Raw genomic sequence first — 18,070 nt, 5'->3', positions numbered from 1 at the left:
GAATGTTTTCCTTGCTGAGAATGAATGGATCACACACCTCACAGCACTTAATCTATTCATTTTCTCCAGCAAGGAAAACATTCCCTGCCATTTGTAGAAGAGAAAATGAGATGTGGAGACACACCAGAAGTTCCTGGCAGAGCAAAGGACTGAACTTCTCCTCCCTGGGCCACCCCTTCTCCATCTTCAAGAACCCCATGAAACCTTTAATGCAAGGACAACAGTTTTTATATGAACAAGGAGAATTTTTCCTTTTCCACAGCTCTTCATTTTTATCCTATTTATTTCTTCATTCTGCAGGGCTGAGCTGTGTCACATTCACATTCTCTGAAAAAATCCCTTCGCCCAGGATTCTTCTCCTGGGAAGCCTCTGAGAAAAGGGAAACAATTCTTATCTCATTTGCTTCTCCTGTGTTGTGCTCACATGTGGAATGTGTTTGGAGATTGTTAACCCAGAGGTGATAATTCCATTGGATTCTGCTGGGAGTTGTTTTCACTCTTTGGCCAATCAGGGCCAAGCTGTGTCAGGACTCTGGAGAGATCCAGGAGTTTTCATTATTATCTTTTTAGCCTTCTGTAAGTATCCTTTCTGTATTCTTTAGTATAGTTTAGTATTCTTTACTATAATATAGTATCATAAAATAATAAATGAGCCTTCTGAGAACATGGAGTCAGATTCAGCATTCCCTCCTCGTCTGAGAACCCCACAAATACAATAGGGCTGTGCCGTGGACAAGGCAGCAGAATTGGAGGGAATATTTCTCCAGCACATTATTCTGTTCCTTCCTGATGGACTGCACAGGGAGCTTTGTGAATGAGCAGGAGTTGCAGAATGTATTTTGCCTGGGGCAGTGAAATAGCTGGGGCCAAGCGTGTCATTCGGTTTCACTCACACTTTCCCTACCCTATCTCTATCTTGGTTTTTCCTTTTCTTTTCCTCTTTGTTGTCTTGGTTACATGGGCAGACTCCTGATACTCTGCTAGTATTCATTTTAATGATATGTTCCTGTAAAGCACAATATTTTCCTTCAGTTGTGTGTGCCACTGGATAAATTCCTTTGACACATGTGACATTTGTATATCAACTAACAGATATTGCTTTATGACTGTGGGTATTTTGCAGAGCATTCATGGATCACATAAATCAAAATCTGATACACAGTCTGCCACTTTCATACATAAAAAAAAACCACACACAGAGAGGAAAATACTGAAACTGCAGGGAAAAAAAAGGCAGCAAAGTTTCTCCAAAAGCATCTTGTAATGACTTGCAGTGAGTCTTCCAAGCACAGAATAAATCCTGCTATCTTGGGGATGATCTCAGAACTCTTCTTTCATGCCATCCCAAAAATTCCACTGCAGCTTGACCGAGGAGCTGCACTGCACCAGGAGAAGCAGTAGAGTGTGACATGCCTGGTAGGAGCCAACAGCACACAAAAAAAAAAAAAAAAAAAAAAAAAAAGAAATCCCAGCTTCTGGGATATGTCCAGGAGTTTCATCTAATCCTACAAGGCTTACTCCAGTTTACCAGTGTTTTTGAACAGAAAACAAACTTTGTGCTGAAATAATGGATATTATGCTGGAGCTGCAATCCCAATGCAGCATTTTACTGGCAGCACCTGATTGATGAGCCAAGGTGGAAAACAAAGCATCCAAAGGGCCATGGCCAGGGCCAAGGGGCATCAAGGGAAATTCCTGAGTGCCAAACTACCCAGAGGAGGTGACAGGTTGCTGTCCCAGAGTCAGACACCCTTAGGAGCACTGGAGGGGGACAATGTGAGGAGCAGAGTCAGGGATTGCAGTAGACACAGCAAAGATTGGGCTGGACCTAAAGGTTTCCAGGAGTCTGGATCAACTGGTCCAAAACAATCACACATGGTTAGGGGGAGCCTCATTCTGCTTTGTGTTCTGCCTCTTTGGGGGAAGTTCATTCACCTGAGCAAATCTCAGCCCAAGGCTCCAGCCCTGTTCCAACTCACCCAAAGTAGGAACTACCACAAGTAGAATATTCAGCATGTTAGGAAAAAGCTTAATTTTATTCCCTTTCTCAAGTTACACCAGCCACTTCTGCTCTCCTCTGCTCATTCTTTACCCTATAAGGCTGTCCCCGCTCCCCACCACACTCCATAAAGCACAGAAAGCTTTCTCTCCTATTTTCCCCTATTAAAAAGGAAAAAGGAATCAGATCTTGGACTCTGCAGTGAGACCTGCAAAGGCAAAGACAGAGCTGTGGCTGAGTTTTCTTCTCCTGAAGCCAAAAAAAACCCCCAACCAAAAGCTTGTGAGTGCAGGGAGAGCAGTCATTAAGAGTTTAGGTATTTTTGATATTTACCATTCAGATCTCAGCTGCCCCATTTCCCTCCCTCCAAGAGACTGACTGGAGAACTGAACAGTTTGTTATGATATCACACATGACAGGGAAGCAAAAGCTAATTAGCCAGGGGAGGAGATTATTTTTATTATGACCATTTTTTAAAACCATTTGGCTCCTTTTTCACATGCCTGAATAATAATAAAAAAAACTACCATATTTTCTTTACAAAAGCACGAGCAGTCTTTCCTCTGCTTCGAGCAAAGCCAGAGACATTTGCCAGTGGGCAGGATCCCATTCCTCCCTCAGCATGGGGGAAATGCCATCTGAATTTACAGCCCAGATTTGCTTTTCAAGTGAAGAAACAGGTAGAGGAAAAAAAACCAGAGATTCCAGATTATCCTTAAGCATCTGTGTGCAAACAACTCCCTTTACTCCCCACAAGCCACAGTGGGTCATCTTTTCACATCACCTTATTTGCCCCATCTTGGAAGTCTTCACTCACAGAAGGGATTTAAAGAGGAAACAACATCCTAAAACATCACCAGGCTCTGGCCAACCTCCCTTCCCAGCTTCTCCCCCATCTCCATGATCATGGCCAAGCCACCATCTCCTCACACAGGCAATGTCTTACAACACTCCTGGGCTGAACATTCAGACCAACACTGTCAGACTGGCACAGAGGGGCTGAAATGGAGCCAGTGCCCATCATTGGTCCACTTCCAACAACTCTTCTTTCCTTGGGAAAGCCACAGGTGGAGGATTCCACCTCCCCAGCCTCTCTGGGGGCTTCACGAGGCAAACCCCAGCCATGCAATGGCCACACTTCAGTGAGAACGCCCAAAGAGGAGCACAAACACACTCTTCATTCTGTTTGTGTGGCACCAGCCATAAACACAAAGCTCATTATGGCTCAGAACACAGCTTTCCTTTGAAGCAAACCCTCTTCCTTCAGCACAAACCCCAGCCTGATGTCAGCGGGGCGGCCGCTGATCCCGTGCTGGGCTCGTGGTGAGATCACAACCCAGTCACGCTGCTCTGAAGAAAGATCTCCAGGGCATGGATCCTGTTTCCCAAACTTCAGCCCCAGTCTGATTTTCTCCAGTATGCACAGACACCCTGTGATCAATGACTCAATTAGAGACGGTCTGAACACCAAAAATTCTGTTGGATGCAAATCACATCACGTCCATCTGCAACTGTGGTTTGACTTCTGAAGCATTAATTTCCTGATGAATAACCACTTGGAATGAGGATTTTATCCTTTCTCAGATCATCTTTATCCCTTGAGGGTGAAAACCAGTTTTTTTGCCAACCAAACCATTTTTTATCCTCAAAATAGGAGCACCTTAGGACAAGGACCGCGCTCGTGCTCGACGCAACACTTAAATCACCATAAAAACATGAAAATCTGAGTTAGAGGGCCATGTAGGTCTTACCTTTTTGAGCTTCCCACTCTTGGTGCCCACAAAAGCCAGGGAGTGGTTCTTGTAGACGTAGGCAATCACCGAGGTCATCCTGTCCCCATCCTCGGTGAAAATGGGGAGCCCTCGCACCATGGATGATACTCCCAAGGGGGCATTCATATCCAGGCCACAGAAATTGTCATCAATTGTTAACAGCTGCAAAGGAAGAAAGAAAAAGGGGGTAAACAGCTGAAGTCACCAATTTTTCAGCCATTTGGGAAGTATCCATCTGTTGCGTTACATGCCTGTAATTTATGCAGGCTGACAAAAATCAAGGAGGACTGGAGAAAGAGGTGGAAAAAAGGAAAAAAAAAAACTCTCTGAAGTTACACAATGAGTTACAGCCAGAAGGAGAACTGGAAAGTTGGTTCTCTTGAATGACAGCCCAGCAGGATACATTACATTAAGCCTTTTTCCTACTGCTGTACCAGTCAGTTTTACCAGTCAAGACTCACCAATCAAGTGAAACTCTGCTGAAAATGTCTTAAACATCCCTAAGTTCTGTCAAAAAAAAAAAAAAAGAAAAAAAAAAAGAGTACACCATTCCTGTAGATCCAGACTAAGAAATACTAAGCTAAATCTGCACTGGCAAATAATAAAATAGACCCTGACCTGTCCTCTAGACCCAGGATCCAACACTAAGGATCACATCTACAAAGCCTAAATAACCACTCCTCTCCTAATTCTGAACTCAGCAAAGTTGCTTATGTTACAATCTTTGGAAATTATCGTCCTCCGAGGAGTGTCCAGGCATTGTCCAAGAAAGAGATGGTCAGCCCAGGCCAAATCTGCAGAAGGGAGAGAATCAAATATCCTGAACTTAAAGCCCTTTCCAGTACCTCAGGGGGCTCCAAGAGAGCTGGAGCAGAACTTGGGACAAGGGATGAAGGGACAGGACAAGAGGCAATTGCTTCAAACTGCCAGAGAGCAGCATTAGATGGGGAGAAGTTGTTGGCTGTGAGGGTAGTGAGGTCCTGGCACACATGGTCCAGAGAAGCTGTGGCTGCCCCTGGAAGTGTCCAAGGCCAGGTTGGACAGGGCTTGGAGCAACCTGGGATAGGTGAAGGTGTTCCTGCCCATAGTGTGGAGAAAACCATTCTGTGAAATGCAAGTGTCCATAAAAGAGACAGAGGATTTCTGCAATTTTATTGGAATAAATGGAGAGAGAGCCCACTGGGGCATACCCCCATGGGGTTTCACTCTCTAGGTTTCAGAGGACACAGCCTCCTTTTATCCTAAACTCACCCTCTTCCTTTCCCCATTACCAGGAAGGTGCAGCCTTCCCAATCCACCTCCCACATATCCCCCCTTGAACCTATCATTTCCCCCAAAACTCAGCAGTTTTGGCAGTCTGCCTTCAGGGAATCTACCATCCAGAAGTGCCACAGACTTTACCCGGACCCATTTGTCCAACCCTAAAGTTCAGGAGTTCAAACCGTAACTAAAATTCCCAAATTCCCGGGTTTTGTGGTTGGTACAGACATTGAGGCCCATTTCAAAGACATTAACACCCATTCCTCCTAAAGACCCCTCACCCATCGAATTGTTTGTAAGCACATTAACGTCCATCTTTCCTTCCTTTAAGGTGCCTTCCAACCCAAACCGTTCTGGGATTTAACTGGGATGCTGTAAACCCCTGAAGCTCTTTGGAGAGAAGGGAAGTTTCCACAGCTACCACGGGGAACTTCCAGCTTTTTTTTTTTTTTGGAGATACCCATGAACTCCCAACAACCAGAGGAAAACCCCTGTCCATCAATACTGCTGCCTGAGCTCCAACACCCACCGCATTTGAACTCAGCAGCATTTTCACCACACGGATGCTCCACTGGGATCCCTTCACTTAAATTAATGTCATGTCCAGTTGTCCCTAAGGGCCGTTTCCTTGGGCTTCAGGGAGTTCCAGAAACACAGCAGGAACGTGGCACTGCCAGCTCTTCCACCTTCAGGCACCATCAAGGCAGGTGAAGCTAATACAGGTCACAGATCTCCACAGAATAAATCAAATAAAACTCCAAATACCCCAGCACAAACTGTCAGAGCAGTTGGAGTTTGTTAACTTCTCTGAAGTCACTCACAGATTTCAACACTTAAAATGTTTTGCTAAGGCCTAGAGAAGCGATAATTAAGTGTACAGGAAGGTTGCCTAGTTTTGATATATCAGAACTAAAGGACCATGACAATTTTCTTTGAGCTCACATCTTCCTGGAAACACAGCTAAAAAAAGTGATGGTCCCTGCTTGAGTTCAACAGCAGTAAAAGCCTGATAGTTGATTCATTTTATCCTCACCCAGCAATTACGGGCAATAATTACAGATGGCTTTGCTGAATAGAAGAATAATGCGTCCTAAATGTGTTTATAAATACATAAAACCTAGGAGGAATTCAAAGGGCCATTAGGAAGGATCAGCTAGCCTGAGCTCTGGCCTGCAGGAGTCATTAGTGTTTGTGGACTGCCCTTTTTAGCAGAGCTAAAAGAGCAATTAGGGAGCAGATCAGCAGCCTCCAGCAGCAGCAGGCAGGATGCTGCTAGTCCAAAATGACAGCAACAAGTCCAAGATAAATCTGCAACCCAGCTTCAGTACGAGGAAATCCATAATCAGCAGGGAAAGGAGGTGTGCCAGAGAAGGAACCACCCAACCAAACTGGAAATGCACCTTCCAACAGATCCAGGTGGCCACAAAACTACTCCAGGTGATCCCCTCGGCCCCCAAAGTTTCCACCCACAAAAATCGGCCCCCAAAAGTTTCCACCCACAAAAATCGGCCCCCAAAAGTTTCCACCCACAAAAATCGGCCCCCAAAAGTCTCCACCCACAAAAATCGGCCCCCAAAAGTCTCCACCCACAAAAATCGGCCCCCAAAAGTCTCCACCCACAAAAATCGGCCCCCAAAAGTTTCCACCCACAAAAATCGGCCCCCAAAAGTTTCCACCCACAAAAATCGGCCCCAAACTTCAATGCCCTCAGCCCAACTGTGTGGCCCCTTGATGTCCCTCCAAGCTGAATTATCCTGTGGACGTAAGATCCAAGAGTCCAGGCCTCCAAGTCAGGCCCAATTTGCCCAGAAACCCTTAAGCTCAGAGATGAGCACAATTTGTGTTTCAGGGGTATGATCAAGCTGCCTAAGTGCTCACTCTGACAAGCTGGAAAGAATCACCTCAGGCTGAAAGCAGGAAAATCCCAAACAGCAGAAAGAGGGGAAAGGGAAGAAAGTTTCCAAGGAAAACAAGACAGCTTTCTTCACCACCAAGACAATGAAAAGCTTCATAGTGCCAGCAGACTTCTTACCCAAGGTGCAGGGTGCAAAGCTCCATCCCAAACCAGAGAAAATTACTCAGACAAACGGTGAAATGAGATGAATACAGCAGAGCTGGCACAGTCAGAGGAGTACAGCCAAAACCAACCCTTCCACTGAAGCAGAGACCAGAAAGGACCCACAGCCTCCTCTAGCTGCCTTTCTACTCCATCCAGACCCTCCCAATCCAGGCAGGAGCCTGGGAGGACACAGCCCCCAAAATCACAGCATTAAACACAAACACCTGTGGCTGATTTGTCTCCAACCTGTTGAGGTTTCATTAATCTAATTGCCACTGGGTAGTTCCTCCTGCACCTGATTGGACTCCAGCTGAACTCAGACCTGCCCTTAATGGGGCTGATAATCTCACACAGACACAAAATTAAATTTAAGCCTTATTTATTTCATCTTTTTTCCTCTGACATTACTGATAGGAGAACTCATCCTTATAAGAAGGACTTACACAGAAATAGAGGGGCAGATTTTTTTTTATTTTTAAGAAGGTAAAGTCACACTAGGTTTAAAGAAGAAATTGTTTATGGTGAGGGTGGGGAGGCCTTGGAACAGAGAAGTTGTGGCTGCCCCTGGATCCCTGGGAGTGCCCAAGACTAAGTTGGACAATGCTTGGAGCAACTTGGGAGAGGTGAAGGTGTCTCTGCCCACTGGTAGGGGGTGGAATTTGATGGTCTTTAGGTCACTTGCAACCCAAACAATTCTAGAACTCTGTGTGCTGCTGGTTGGGTGCCAGAGAAGCAATCAGAGCATTGCTGGTTTGCCATGTGGACAGCCCTCCCCCAGGAACAGGAGCAAGGCCAGCAAGCCACACGAAAACTATTTTCATTGAAGATATTTGGGTTATTTCCTCTGGGGGATCATCTGCCAAAAAAAAAAAAAAAATGCCAGCAAGCAAAACCCTCCAAATAAACAGCACCCAGCTCCTGCACAGCTGTGGCTCTCAGCTGCACACAGGCCTTTGTAGAGCCAGAAATACAGAAATACAGTCATCCTCTGCAGCAAAGACAGACACATAAGGAAGTTTGGATTTATGATGAAAGGGTCAGGAGTTGCAAGCACAGGTTTATTTTCAATTCCAGACACTCCTAGCAGCAATATAAAGTAGCCACGTTAAACTCTCTGGAGCTTCTCTGCCTGGCAATTTCACGTTAACGACTTTGCAGAATGAAGGGGGAGGTGAGGGCAGGAATTCACTTCTAGCGGTGGCTGGGATAGCAGGGAGAGGCAAAGGGAAGGTCTAAAAGAGGTGGGAATGATATCAGCAATTCTCACATCCTGGGCAGTTAAAATCCAACCCAGAAAGTCACAGCCAGAGGTAACTTGGAAGGGAATGGGGGCCCTGCAGTTGGAATGCTGGGCTGGGATCAACCACTTCATCATTCCATGCTGAATTCCCACTAGCAAATGAGGGAATATTTCTCACCACCACCCTGCCCCAAGGAAACTCAGAAGCACAGGTGGTCTGCATATCCAAAATATCTTCATCTGAGATGGACTGGCAGCTCCCAGGGTAGAAATGCCCTCCCCAGTCCCACCAGCTGCCTCTCTACCTGGTTGTGCTCTGCTCCTGCCACCTCTGCCTGTGTCACCAACTACCTGCAGCCCTGACTCCATGGCCAAGTGTCACAGTCACCACTGAAACAGGAAGGATGTGCAAAAGAATGGCCCTGATTTACAGGATTCTGGCAGGAGTTTCGCCTCCTCCAGGATTAAACTTATCAAATAAATAATTAACACATCCAAGCCCTCCTGGAGAGGATGGCTTTACAAGGCTGGTGCTGGCTCAGTCCTGGAGGGATTGACTGAGCCCCCAAAACCCCCAAATTCAGCAGAAGGGTTGGAGATTTGATTCCATCACCTCCGTGCCTGTCCTCATCTCATTCCCAACAGGAATGAGCTGTGCTGGCACTACAGGAGTGGCAGAAGCACCAAATATCAGGGGACAGGGGCAAACAGTGCTCATAATACACCAGTTGTCCCTTAAACATCTACTTTCACTGTTTGCCTCTGAAACAGCCCCTGATAATCAAACACAGCCTAATCCACATTTGGGGAAGAGCCTTGATAAAGGATTAGCCACGCCTCACTCTTCCTTGCTTTCACTCCAGCAGAACCTTCCTCCTCAATCAAAGCACTGGAGCCTTTTTTTCCCAGATATCTCAGCAGGCTCCAAAGCAATTCCACAGACTCACCAGGGATAAAGGCTGTCCCAGTGGCCAAGTCTTGCCTTTGATTTACAGCTAATACCTAACAGCCCTGTCTTCATGTGGTGGCAGGTACTTGGCTCCTCTCTCCTGTTATCTCAGGCTTGGCTGAGGCAGAGGATGGAGGGAACACACATTAATAGATGTCTGTGCTGCCAGCAGGGCCAGGCAGCCAGCAGCAGTAAGAAATCAACAGTTACAGGCATTTGAGTCTTTGCAAGGAGACATCCAAGGTCTTTTCCATCACCTGGCTGCAAGAGCTGAATGAGGGTGAAGGTGGGCACATGTCCACTCAATAAGATATTTAAAAATCTAGAGAGATGGAAGACATAGAAAAACCTCTCAGCAGGAACTTCATGGTATTTGAAGGGACACAAGCTTAGAAATTTAGGGTCTAGGACACCTGCAGCAGGGGTGAACCATAAATCGCCACAGAGCAGAGCTGGAAATAATGGAAACCATCTCCCTGCAAATCACAGGAATTTAAATTCCAGCAGCAGCAGGATGGTACCCAAGGATTGTGCTGCTCCTGTTTGCCTGCACACATTCTCTTGGTGGTTTGAGCATGTTTGAGTGCAAGGTGAATTCCTGGTTGGGTGCTGCTTTGCCCTGCCCATGGCATTAGTACTTGGCATTCCTGAAACTGGGATTAACTCTCCCTCCTGCAGTATCTCTGCTCTGGCCATCCTGCCTCCTTTGAAATCAGTGGATTTTGGTCCACCTGCCCTTTCTCCCCACAGAAGCTCAGCAGAACCATCCCATTTCATCCTGCTGCTGGGCTGAGTGTGAAATCCCAGTGCAGGATGGACAGGGCCCCTCTCTGCCTTTCCCCTCCTGCCACATCATTCCTGGCATTTGATGCCTGTCACTGCCCTCCCCTGTTGGCTTCTCTGGGTCTGGATTGAAGGCACTTGGGATGGCAGTTCATGTTCAGACTCAGGTGTTTATTATTTCTTATCACTAAAGCAGTCTCACAACCATGAATTCTGCAGCCTTTCATTAACATGGCGCAAAATGGCCAACAATCTCTTGGTACAAGGTCTTTTAAGACTAAACTATCCAATTAAGAAAGGAAACCTAGATTGTTTTCCCTTTTAACCCAATAACTGATCACCTGAAGCCTGCAATGTGGACTTTTCTGTCCAATTACAAAACAGCACCCAAACTCATGGAGAAGAAGGAAGAAGGTGAAGAAGAAGGAAGAAGAAGATGAAGAAGGTAAAGAAGAAGGAAGAAGAAGGTGAAGAAGAACAACCTGCCTCTGCCCTAAAACCTCCATCTTGCTTCATATTTATTTCTATATTCTAAAATACCAAACTATAAGTTTTCCACCCTGTGATATCACACAACTAACCAACTCCACACCCATAATTCCAGAGCTATCAATCAATTTTGGAAGCCTTCTCCACGACCTCAGGTCAAATGCAGTGTTCTCTTGTGGGTCAGTGCCTTTCAGCACAGAAAGTTTAAAATTCTCAGCATCCAGGATTCCAACACTCCCTATCCTGGGTCAGGAAAAGGCTGCAGGTTTGCCTGGTTGCAGATCTTTGTCATCTGCATCTCAAAATTTTGTGTTCAAAGAGATAGGCAGCGACCAAAGATAGCACAGGTCACCAACCCACCCCTCGTCAGTGGTCAGTCTGGAGTGTGATGACATCCAAAAATATCCAGCCCTGTTCCCCCAGGGTGCTCTGTGATAGAGCAGATCAAGAGCCAGCATTTGGAAACACATTCTAATTGCACACTGCTTTTCACTTGTGCATCCACAGCAGTGCTTGCTGTGCAATTACATGTCACCATATACAAATGACAGTACAGTTACGGGAACTTTACCAATTACAGAGAAATTGCACCCACTGTGCTGGAGAGGTTTTCGTTCAGACACATCTCAGGAACAAAAGAACAAGAGGGAAAGTTACTCAAATTGACTAGAACTTCTACAGGGCATTTGGTTTTTAGGTCTGGAGTTTAAGCATCAGTTCAAGGGCTGGTGTCAAGTTTCCAGAGTGCTGCAGAATCTTAATGGAGTACAGACTTTTTATGCCTGCATTTATGTTCCTGCTCTGCTGGGAGTGTGAGGCTCCCCAACAGTCCACACCATGTTCCTCCACATCATAAAATTTGCAATTTCCTGAAGAGGAGGCTGCCTTTCTTGCAGAGAGCAACAGGTTCCTTCAGTCTTCAGGCCTTTTGCTCAGCAGAGCTGGGTGATTATCAGTAATTGTGGATAAAAGGAATTGTGCTGTAAATTTGTGCTATAAATGTAACATCCTCCAAGTCCTGCCTTTTTAAGTGCCCAAAGATGTGTGCAAGCTAAATCCATTAGTGAGCCCCTACAAATTTTCTGGAGCTCAACAATACAAAATTTAAATAATTCTGGCTGCTTTCCTTACTTTTTGTGTCACACCTCAGAGATGCAGAGCCCTGCTTTCAGCTGTGTCTGTCACAGCCATGGTGACACAATTGCAAAGATTGTTTTTTGCTTGTTCTCCATCTCTGGTTCCCACATTTGCTGGGACTGTTCTGGAAGCAGCACTGGGCTGCTGGGGGCTCTGAGCTACCTGGTCTGGTGGGAGGTGTCCCTATCCATGGCAGGGGGGTGGAATTGGATGAGTTTTTCCAACCTTACCATTTTAAGATGCTGTGATTAGAGGGAAATTGCTCATGTCCCCATGAAGGAAACTCATATTGTTATTTAAGTGGTATTTCCAGTGCCTTGGTTAGACCCCAGAAGTCTGAGAAGGGACAGTACCTCCAGCAGCAATGCAGACTGAGATAATAAAACATAATAAATAAAATATTAGATTCATGGAGACCTTCCCATCCCAAATCCCAAACACCACTGTGTCAGCCAAATCTCCCTTTTGCATATTTGTGAAAAATGCCTATTTTATGATTGGCTTTTCGCAAAATTCAAATGAATATTATATGTGTTGTGTTAGAAAGTGATGCTGTATTAATTCCCTTAAGTAGTGTGTTAAATATAGTTTTAGGTTATAACATAAGGTTAAAATAGAAACTATGCTGTGCAGGATACTTTTTTTAAAGAAAGGACCCACACCAAGATAGCAGCCACAGGACACCTGAATCTTTCAGAGAAAGAGAATTTATTGCCCCATTATCAGGAGAAATGAACTTCTTTCCACCTTGCTCAGCTCTGAAGATGCTGTCAGGATTAGGAGGAAGAAGCTGACCCTGCCCAGACAGAATCCTGTGTTTGAATGGAATTTGTGCATCATGGATGAGGTGTATGAATATGCAACAGGTTATTGTTTTTAAGGGTTAATCCTCTGTCAACGTGGGTCCTTTTTCGGCTTATTTTGCCCAGAAAAGGTACCTGGACTGTCCATAACTCTTTGTTTCTATTGTTTCATATTGTCCTAATCCAAAATGTCCAAATTATTAATTCTCTAATTGTATCACTATTTTTATAACCATTTTATTACTATTAAACTTTTAAAATTTTAAAAACAAGTGATTGGCGTGTTTCACAATATTGCATTTCCATCTCTTCAGAAAATTTCCAGCATCACAATTCCAAATCTCAGCATCAGCACCCCAAGCCATGCAGGTGGGGTGAAAACTACACCCCAGAGCTGTGTGGCCACTGAGGTTCATTCCTGCAAGCCAGGAGGATGGATGTGACCTGAAGAGCAGCAAGTGTGACTGTAAAAGGTGCAAAAGGAAGCTGAGCTTTCCTGTGGTCCCGTAAACTTCCCCTTGCTGGCTCAGAGGATCATGTGGCTGCAGCGCTGAGGGATAAACAGAGGAATATAATCTCTGTGGCTCTCAGATCACTGCTTTGAAAAATTCACTCAAAATTTTTCACACCCCTAAAAAAAAAGAGATTATTGAGTGTGGAGACTCTGCCTTTGAAACTGGCACGGACTGTTGGGTAAATAAGCATTTAGGGATTTTTCAAAAGGGAAGTATTGATCAAATAAGCTGCTAGAGCTCTTCTGTAAGAACTTATTCCAGCAGCAAAGCTCTGCTACACACCTGAAACACAGCAGCACTGGTATATATATAGGTGAGATGGGGAGAATGAGTCCCAGTGAGAGGAAATCTTAGGTGAAAAGGGGGTTTTGGGTATCAGAAAAACACCATTGAGAGAAGGTGCTGCATTTATCCTAAAGGATGTCCCTGATCAGCCCTCTCATTCCTATTGAACACACACCAGCACCTGGTCAGATAAAGTCTGGCTGCCTCCCTTTGATGGCACCACCAGCAATTCACTGTTGCTGCAATCACAATTGCTATAATTATTATTTTGTTACACAGGGAAAAAAACAAAAAAAAAATCATCATTTGGGCTGCAAAGTGCCGCCCGCGCCAACGGCGCTGCAGAAATTAAACAACGAGGCTGCTTTGCATGCAGGCAACACCTTCACCCCGAGAGCCCTGAGCCTCTTAAAAGCATTAATTAAGCCTCACCACGGTCCTGCAAAGGTGATTTAAGTGCTGTAATGAGTGAGATGTATGTGCTGCTGGAAATGGTGAGAGCTTGGCTCTGCTCAACAAATAACAGAGAGTGGAGATCCTGTATCGGGGAGAATCGAGATGTGTCTGGTGCCATCATCTCGCAGAAGATGGATTTAAAGAGGCCTGGTTATCAGTTTGAACAACAAACTAAAGCACTCGAGCCCTGAAAGGGAAAATCTCCTGCTTGTAGCTGCTTATCTGGGCAGATCTTGGTGCTTGAGGAATTCAGAGCGTTTGTACCAGGCAGTGTCAATTCACTGAAATTCCAACTGCTCCCGAACCTAGAAGAAAGACTGAGCAATTGGGAGGCTGCAGGCAGCCCTGGGAGCAGGGACACCATCACAATCACAGCCCTGTGTTGTCTGGAGTGGGATCCCCAACCAACGGGCCCCAACCCAAGAGTGCTGGGTTGTCACTGACATATTTTCTGAAAAATCCTTTCGCTAGGATTTTTCTCCTGAGAAGCCTCAGAAAAGAAATGTAAATCTAACTATCTGATGCTGTGGAATTTGGTCTGGAGATGGTTTACCAACAGGTGCATCTTTGATTGGTTCCATGTGGATTGTTTTTAATTAATGACCAATCCCAGTCCAGCTGTATCAGGACTCTGGTCAGTCATGGGTTTTTATTATCATTCCTTTCTAGCTTTCTGATGTCTCCTTTCTCTTTCTTTAGTATAGTTTTAGTATATAATTTTCTTTTAATATAATATATATCATAAAATAATAAATCAGCCTTCTGAAACATGGAGTCAAGATTCTCATCTCTTCTCTCATCCTGGGGACCCTCAAACACCACCACACTGGGTCATTCCCTCATTAGGAGAAGTGAATTTTTATTATTCCCTGATGCACATTCCCTCACTCTGCCTCTCCCACTCTCTCTCCTTGTCTAAATACGTGCCTGGCTAATATTGCTTGTTTACAGGATAAATCAGCTGTACAAATCCTATTATATTTTGGATCACTGACAACAACGGGGTAATGACATTGAAACGGGGAAATGCAATGTACTCATCTAATGTCACCCACATGTTCCATCAGCTGCACCAGCTCCCAGTGCTGCATGGAGGAAACAGGGCAAACTCTGTCTTTACCATTCAGTTCCAGGCCTATCTGTCTGTCTTGCCTTTCCTAGTGTTGAGTGTTTCTTTAAATAAAGAATCATAGGATGGCTTGTCTTGAAAGGAATTTTAAAGACCAGTCAGTGGCATGAGCAGGGACACTTTTCACTGGGTCAGGTTGTTCAAAGCCTCTTCCAGACTGGCCTTGAACACTTCCAGAGATGGAACTCCAGCTCCATCCTGAACCTGGATACAGCTGCACAACCAGGTCTGTGCTGGCTCTGCAAACACCAAATTTTGTCCTAAAGTTGTTGCCAGGTTACCCAAAGATTGTCACATGTCACAGACATCTTTTATGTAAAAACCTTTCCTTAGGATTTTTTCCTCCTGAGAAGCTGAGAGGCCTCAGGAACAAAATGTAAGCAATGGTTATCTGCTGCTGTGGAATGCAACAGGTGCATCTGGGATTGGCCTATGTAGGATGTTTCTAATTAATGACCAATCACACTCAGCTGGCTTGGACTCTCTGTCCAAGACACAAGCCTTTGTTATTCATTCTTCCTTTTCTATTCTTAGCCAGCCTTCTGATGAAATCCTTTCTTCTATTCTTTTAGTATAGTTTTAATATAATATATATCATAAAATAATAAATCAGCCTTCTGAAACATGGAGTCAGATCCTCATCTCTTCCCTCATCCTAAGACCCCTGTGAACATGGTCATAGTCCCATTCTCAGTAAAATGCTTTTCAAACAAACTCAGAGCAAAAACTATATCCTCCCACAGCAAAGCCATGCAGGTGCCAGGCTGGGATTGTCTGGGGCAGAAATGTGGTCAGATATGATTCAGGCATCTCTCTGTGAGTAAAAGAGCTTTTTTCATCTCCATCTGCACTCTATCCACTCTTCCAATATCTGTGTTATCCTAGCAGGTACAATAGGAACCCATCCATGTAATTTGGATAAATAGAGACATTTCAGGGAGGGAAAAGCAGATAAGTCTTATGTTATACTCCTGGAATATCAATAAATAGACACACACATCAGAGTGCTCCCGGAGGCTGAATATCTTCACTGAGCCTCCAAGTTCTGAGACAGAGTCTGCACTGTGTTTCACCCCCACAGCTCCACTGGCATCAGGAGAGGGAGGAAGGGTCTGTGCAGGATTTATCCCAGAGACCAAAGCTGAATCCAGCACCCCCTCGAACCCCTCCTCAACAGAATGGGCATTGTACAACCTCCCCTGCTCCGGCTGCTTTAAATAGCAGCAGCCTCACCAAGGGAGCTGGAGTCATTTTGCTTCTGGCTCTTCCAGGACATCTGGGGTTTGCTTTCTCTGCTTTTTTTTTTCTAATTAAAAAAAAAAAAAAACCCTCTTGCACAAGTCTCTTGGCCTGACAGGCGACCTCCTGGCGAGGCAAGGCGAGGTCAGCCTCGCGAAGTCGCCAATCTCCTGGCGAGGAAGACAATGTGAGCAGATCACGTGGAGGCCTCCAAAAATGCAAAGCTGAGCCACAGACGACCTCAGGGCTCGACCACAGAAGAAAACAGCCTGGGTTGCTGGCAGAGGAAGCAGCAAAGAGCAGTTTCCAGGAATAAATCTAATTGTCCGTGTGGTGGGGAGAGGGCGCAGGGATGGAGGGTCTGGGACTCTGCTCACCTGCACACCAGGGAGCTGCAGCACCTGGGGTGATGCTGAGCTGCTCAGGCACAGCCAGCTGGTGCAGGGATGGGAGGGATGCTGGGGGAGGGAGCTGTGCCTGGAATATCTCAGACACAGCAGCCTTGGGCCCTGCTCTGCCCTCAATGAACATTTTGTGTGAGCGGGGTCACCCCGACGTGAGAGAGCAGCTCTGTCAGAGGGTTTGGCACCCAGCCACTTTCAGACACAGGCTTTCCTCCTGGTTTGTGCTTTGGAAGGAAATAAGTGGGTTTGAGAAGGTTGTTTCCAATGCATGTTTGGGTTTTTCCCCCCAGGACAATGAGGATTTGTGGAGAGGTTTCAGCATGGGGGTGTTTCAGGGTGAAGGTAATTAATTACTGCCAGAATTATTTCTGCATCCACTGGTCAGGCAGTATCCTTTCAAGGACAGGTGTTTAATACTGAGAAACCTACTTAATACCTCAAATGCAATCATCCTCTCCAAGCAATTAGGCCCTGATTTACAGCCCTTAAATGCAAGCTTCTGTTGATGTGGGGGATTAGGAGTTTTTGTTTTGCTCTCCCTCAGAGCACCCAAAGCCCCTTTTCTCCCTGCCTGGAGCGCAGAGCACTTTGCAGAGGCAGAGACCAGTCTCTATCCCTGCTGGCTGAAAGCAGAGAGGTGGCACTTGGGAGAGAGAACCAACCCCCAGGGCAAAGAGATGAACCCACACTCTGCCTGAGCTCACCCCACAGTGGGGAGAATTTCCCAATCCCAGTTCAGAGGAGCCAGGACCTTACTGGGAACACTGGAGACATGAACTCAGTTGCTCTCCAAAGAGCACAGCCCCAGACATCTCTGGCCACTTCCACCACAACCATGAGAAATACCAGCTGTGTATCTCCCTGAGCTGCCTCCTGTGGGGAAATAACTGGAATTCCTCTCTGTGGAAGTTTTTCACCCCGGAGCAGAGCCAGCTTTGCAGGGGAGGTGATGCTCAGGCCCGCTGGAGGTGGAAGGTGCAGGGGGAGACTTGCAAATCCCAGAGCTCAGCTGCAGAAACCCTGAAGTCAGAGCCCTACCTGTTGGATTAAACCCTTCTCTGACCCACAGATGTGGCAGCTGAGAGGTGTTTTCAAAACTTTTATTCCATTTTCAGTCTCATGAGACGGGTGAGACAACACAGATGTTATAATTCACCCCATCACAATCAGAAGTGATTGTGTCCCTCTTCCTCCCCAGCTCAGATCCCACCCTCTCCAGCCCCAGTGTCAGCAGGAGGACACTTGTCACCCCTTATCACAGCACCAGCTCTGCACACTCAGCATCCAACACAAACTGATGTGAGCAAGAGCACAAACACAGATCTGGCAGCCACCAGCCTGTTTGCTCCAGTGAGCTTTCCCAGAGAGGCATTACAGCATTGCTCAGGGTACTGCCCTTCCAAAAACTGAACTTTATCGTTTCTGTGGGGGTTTCCTGCTCTTATTTGCATTTTCAGAGGAAGAAGAAGAAAATGCTGTTAAAAATTGACCAAGAACTGACCTCAGCTGTCCACAAAACCTTTGAGTCAGAAACACCAGCCTGAAAACTTT

At 45.8% G+C, this 18,070-nt stretch overlaps 1 protein-coding gene across 1 annotated transcript in view; it reads right to left on the bottom strand.

Annotated features, from left to right (window-relative positions):
- Nucleotides 1-18,070, bottom strand: part of PLXNA4 (plexin A4) — a 507,966-nt gene that overhangs the window by 449,923 nt on the left and 39,973 nt on the right. Inside the window, exon 3 of the mRNA XM_036400402.2 lies at nt 3,751-3,933. Coding sequence (XP_036256295.1) covers nt 3,751-3,933 — 183 coding nt within the window. The remainder of the gene's footprint in view (nt 1-3,750; nt 3,934-18,070) is intronic.

Source organism: Molothrus ater, chromosome 5 (assembly GCF_012460135.2).
Source record: "Molothrus ater isolate BHLD 08-10-18 breed brown headed cowbird chromosome 5, BPBGC_Mater_1.1, whole genome shotgun sequence".
NCBI classification, from domain to species: domain Eukaryota; kingdom Metazoa; phylum Chordata; class Aves; order Passeriformes; family Icteridae; genus Molothrus; species Molothrus ater.
This window is presented reverse-complemented; position numbering and strand designations above follow the sequence as displayed.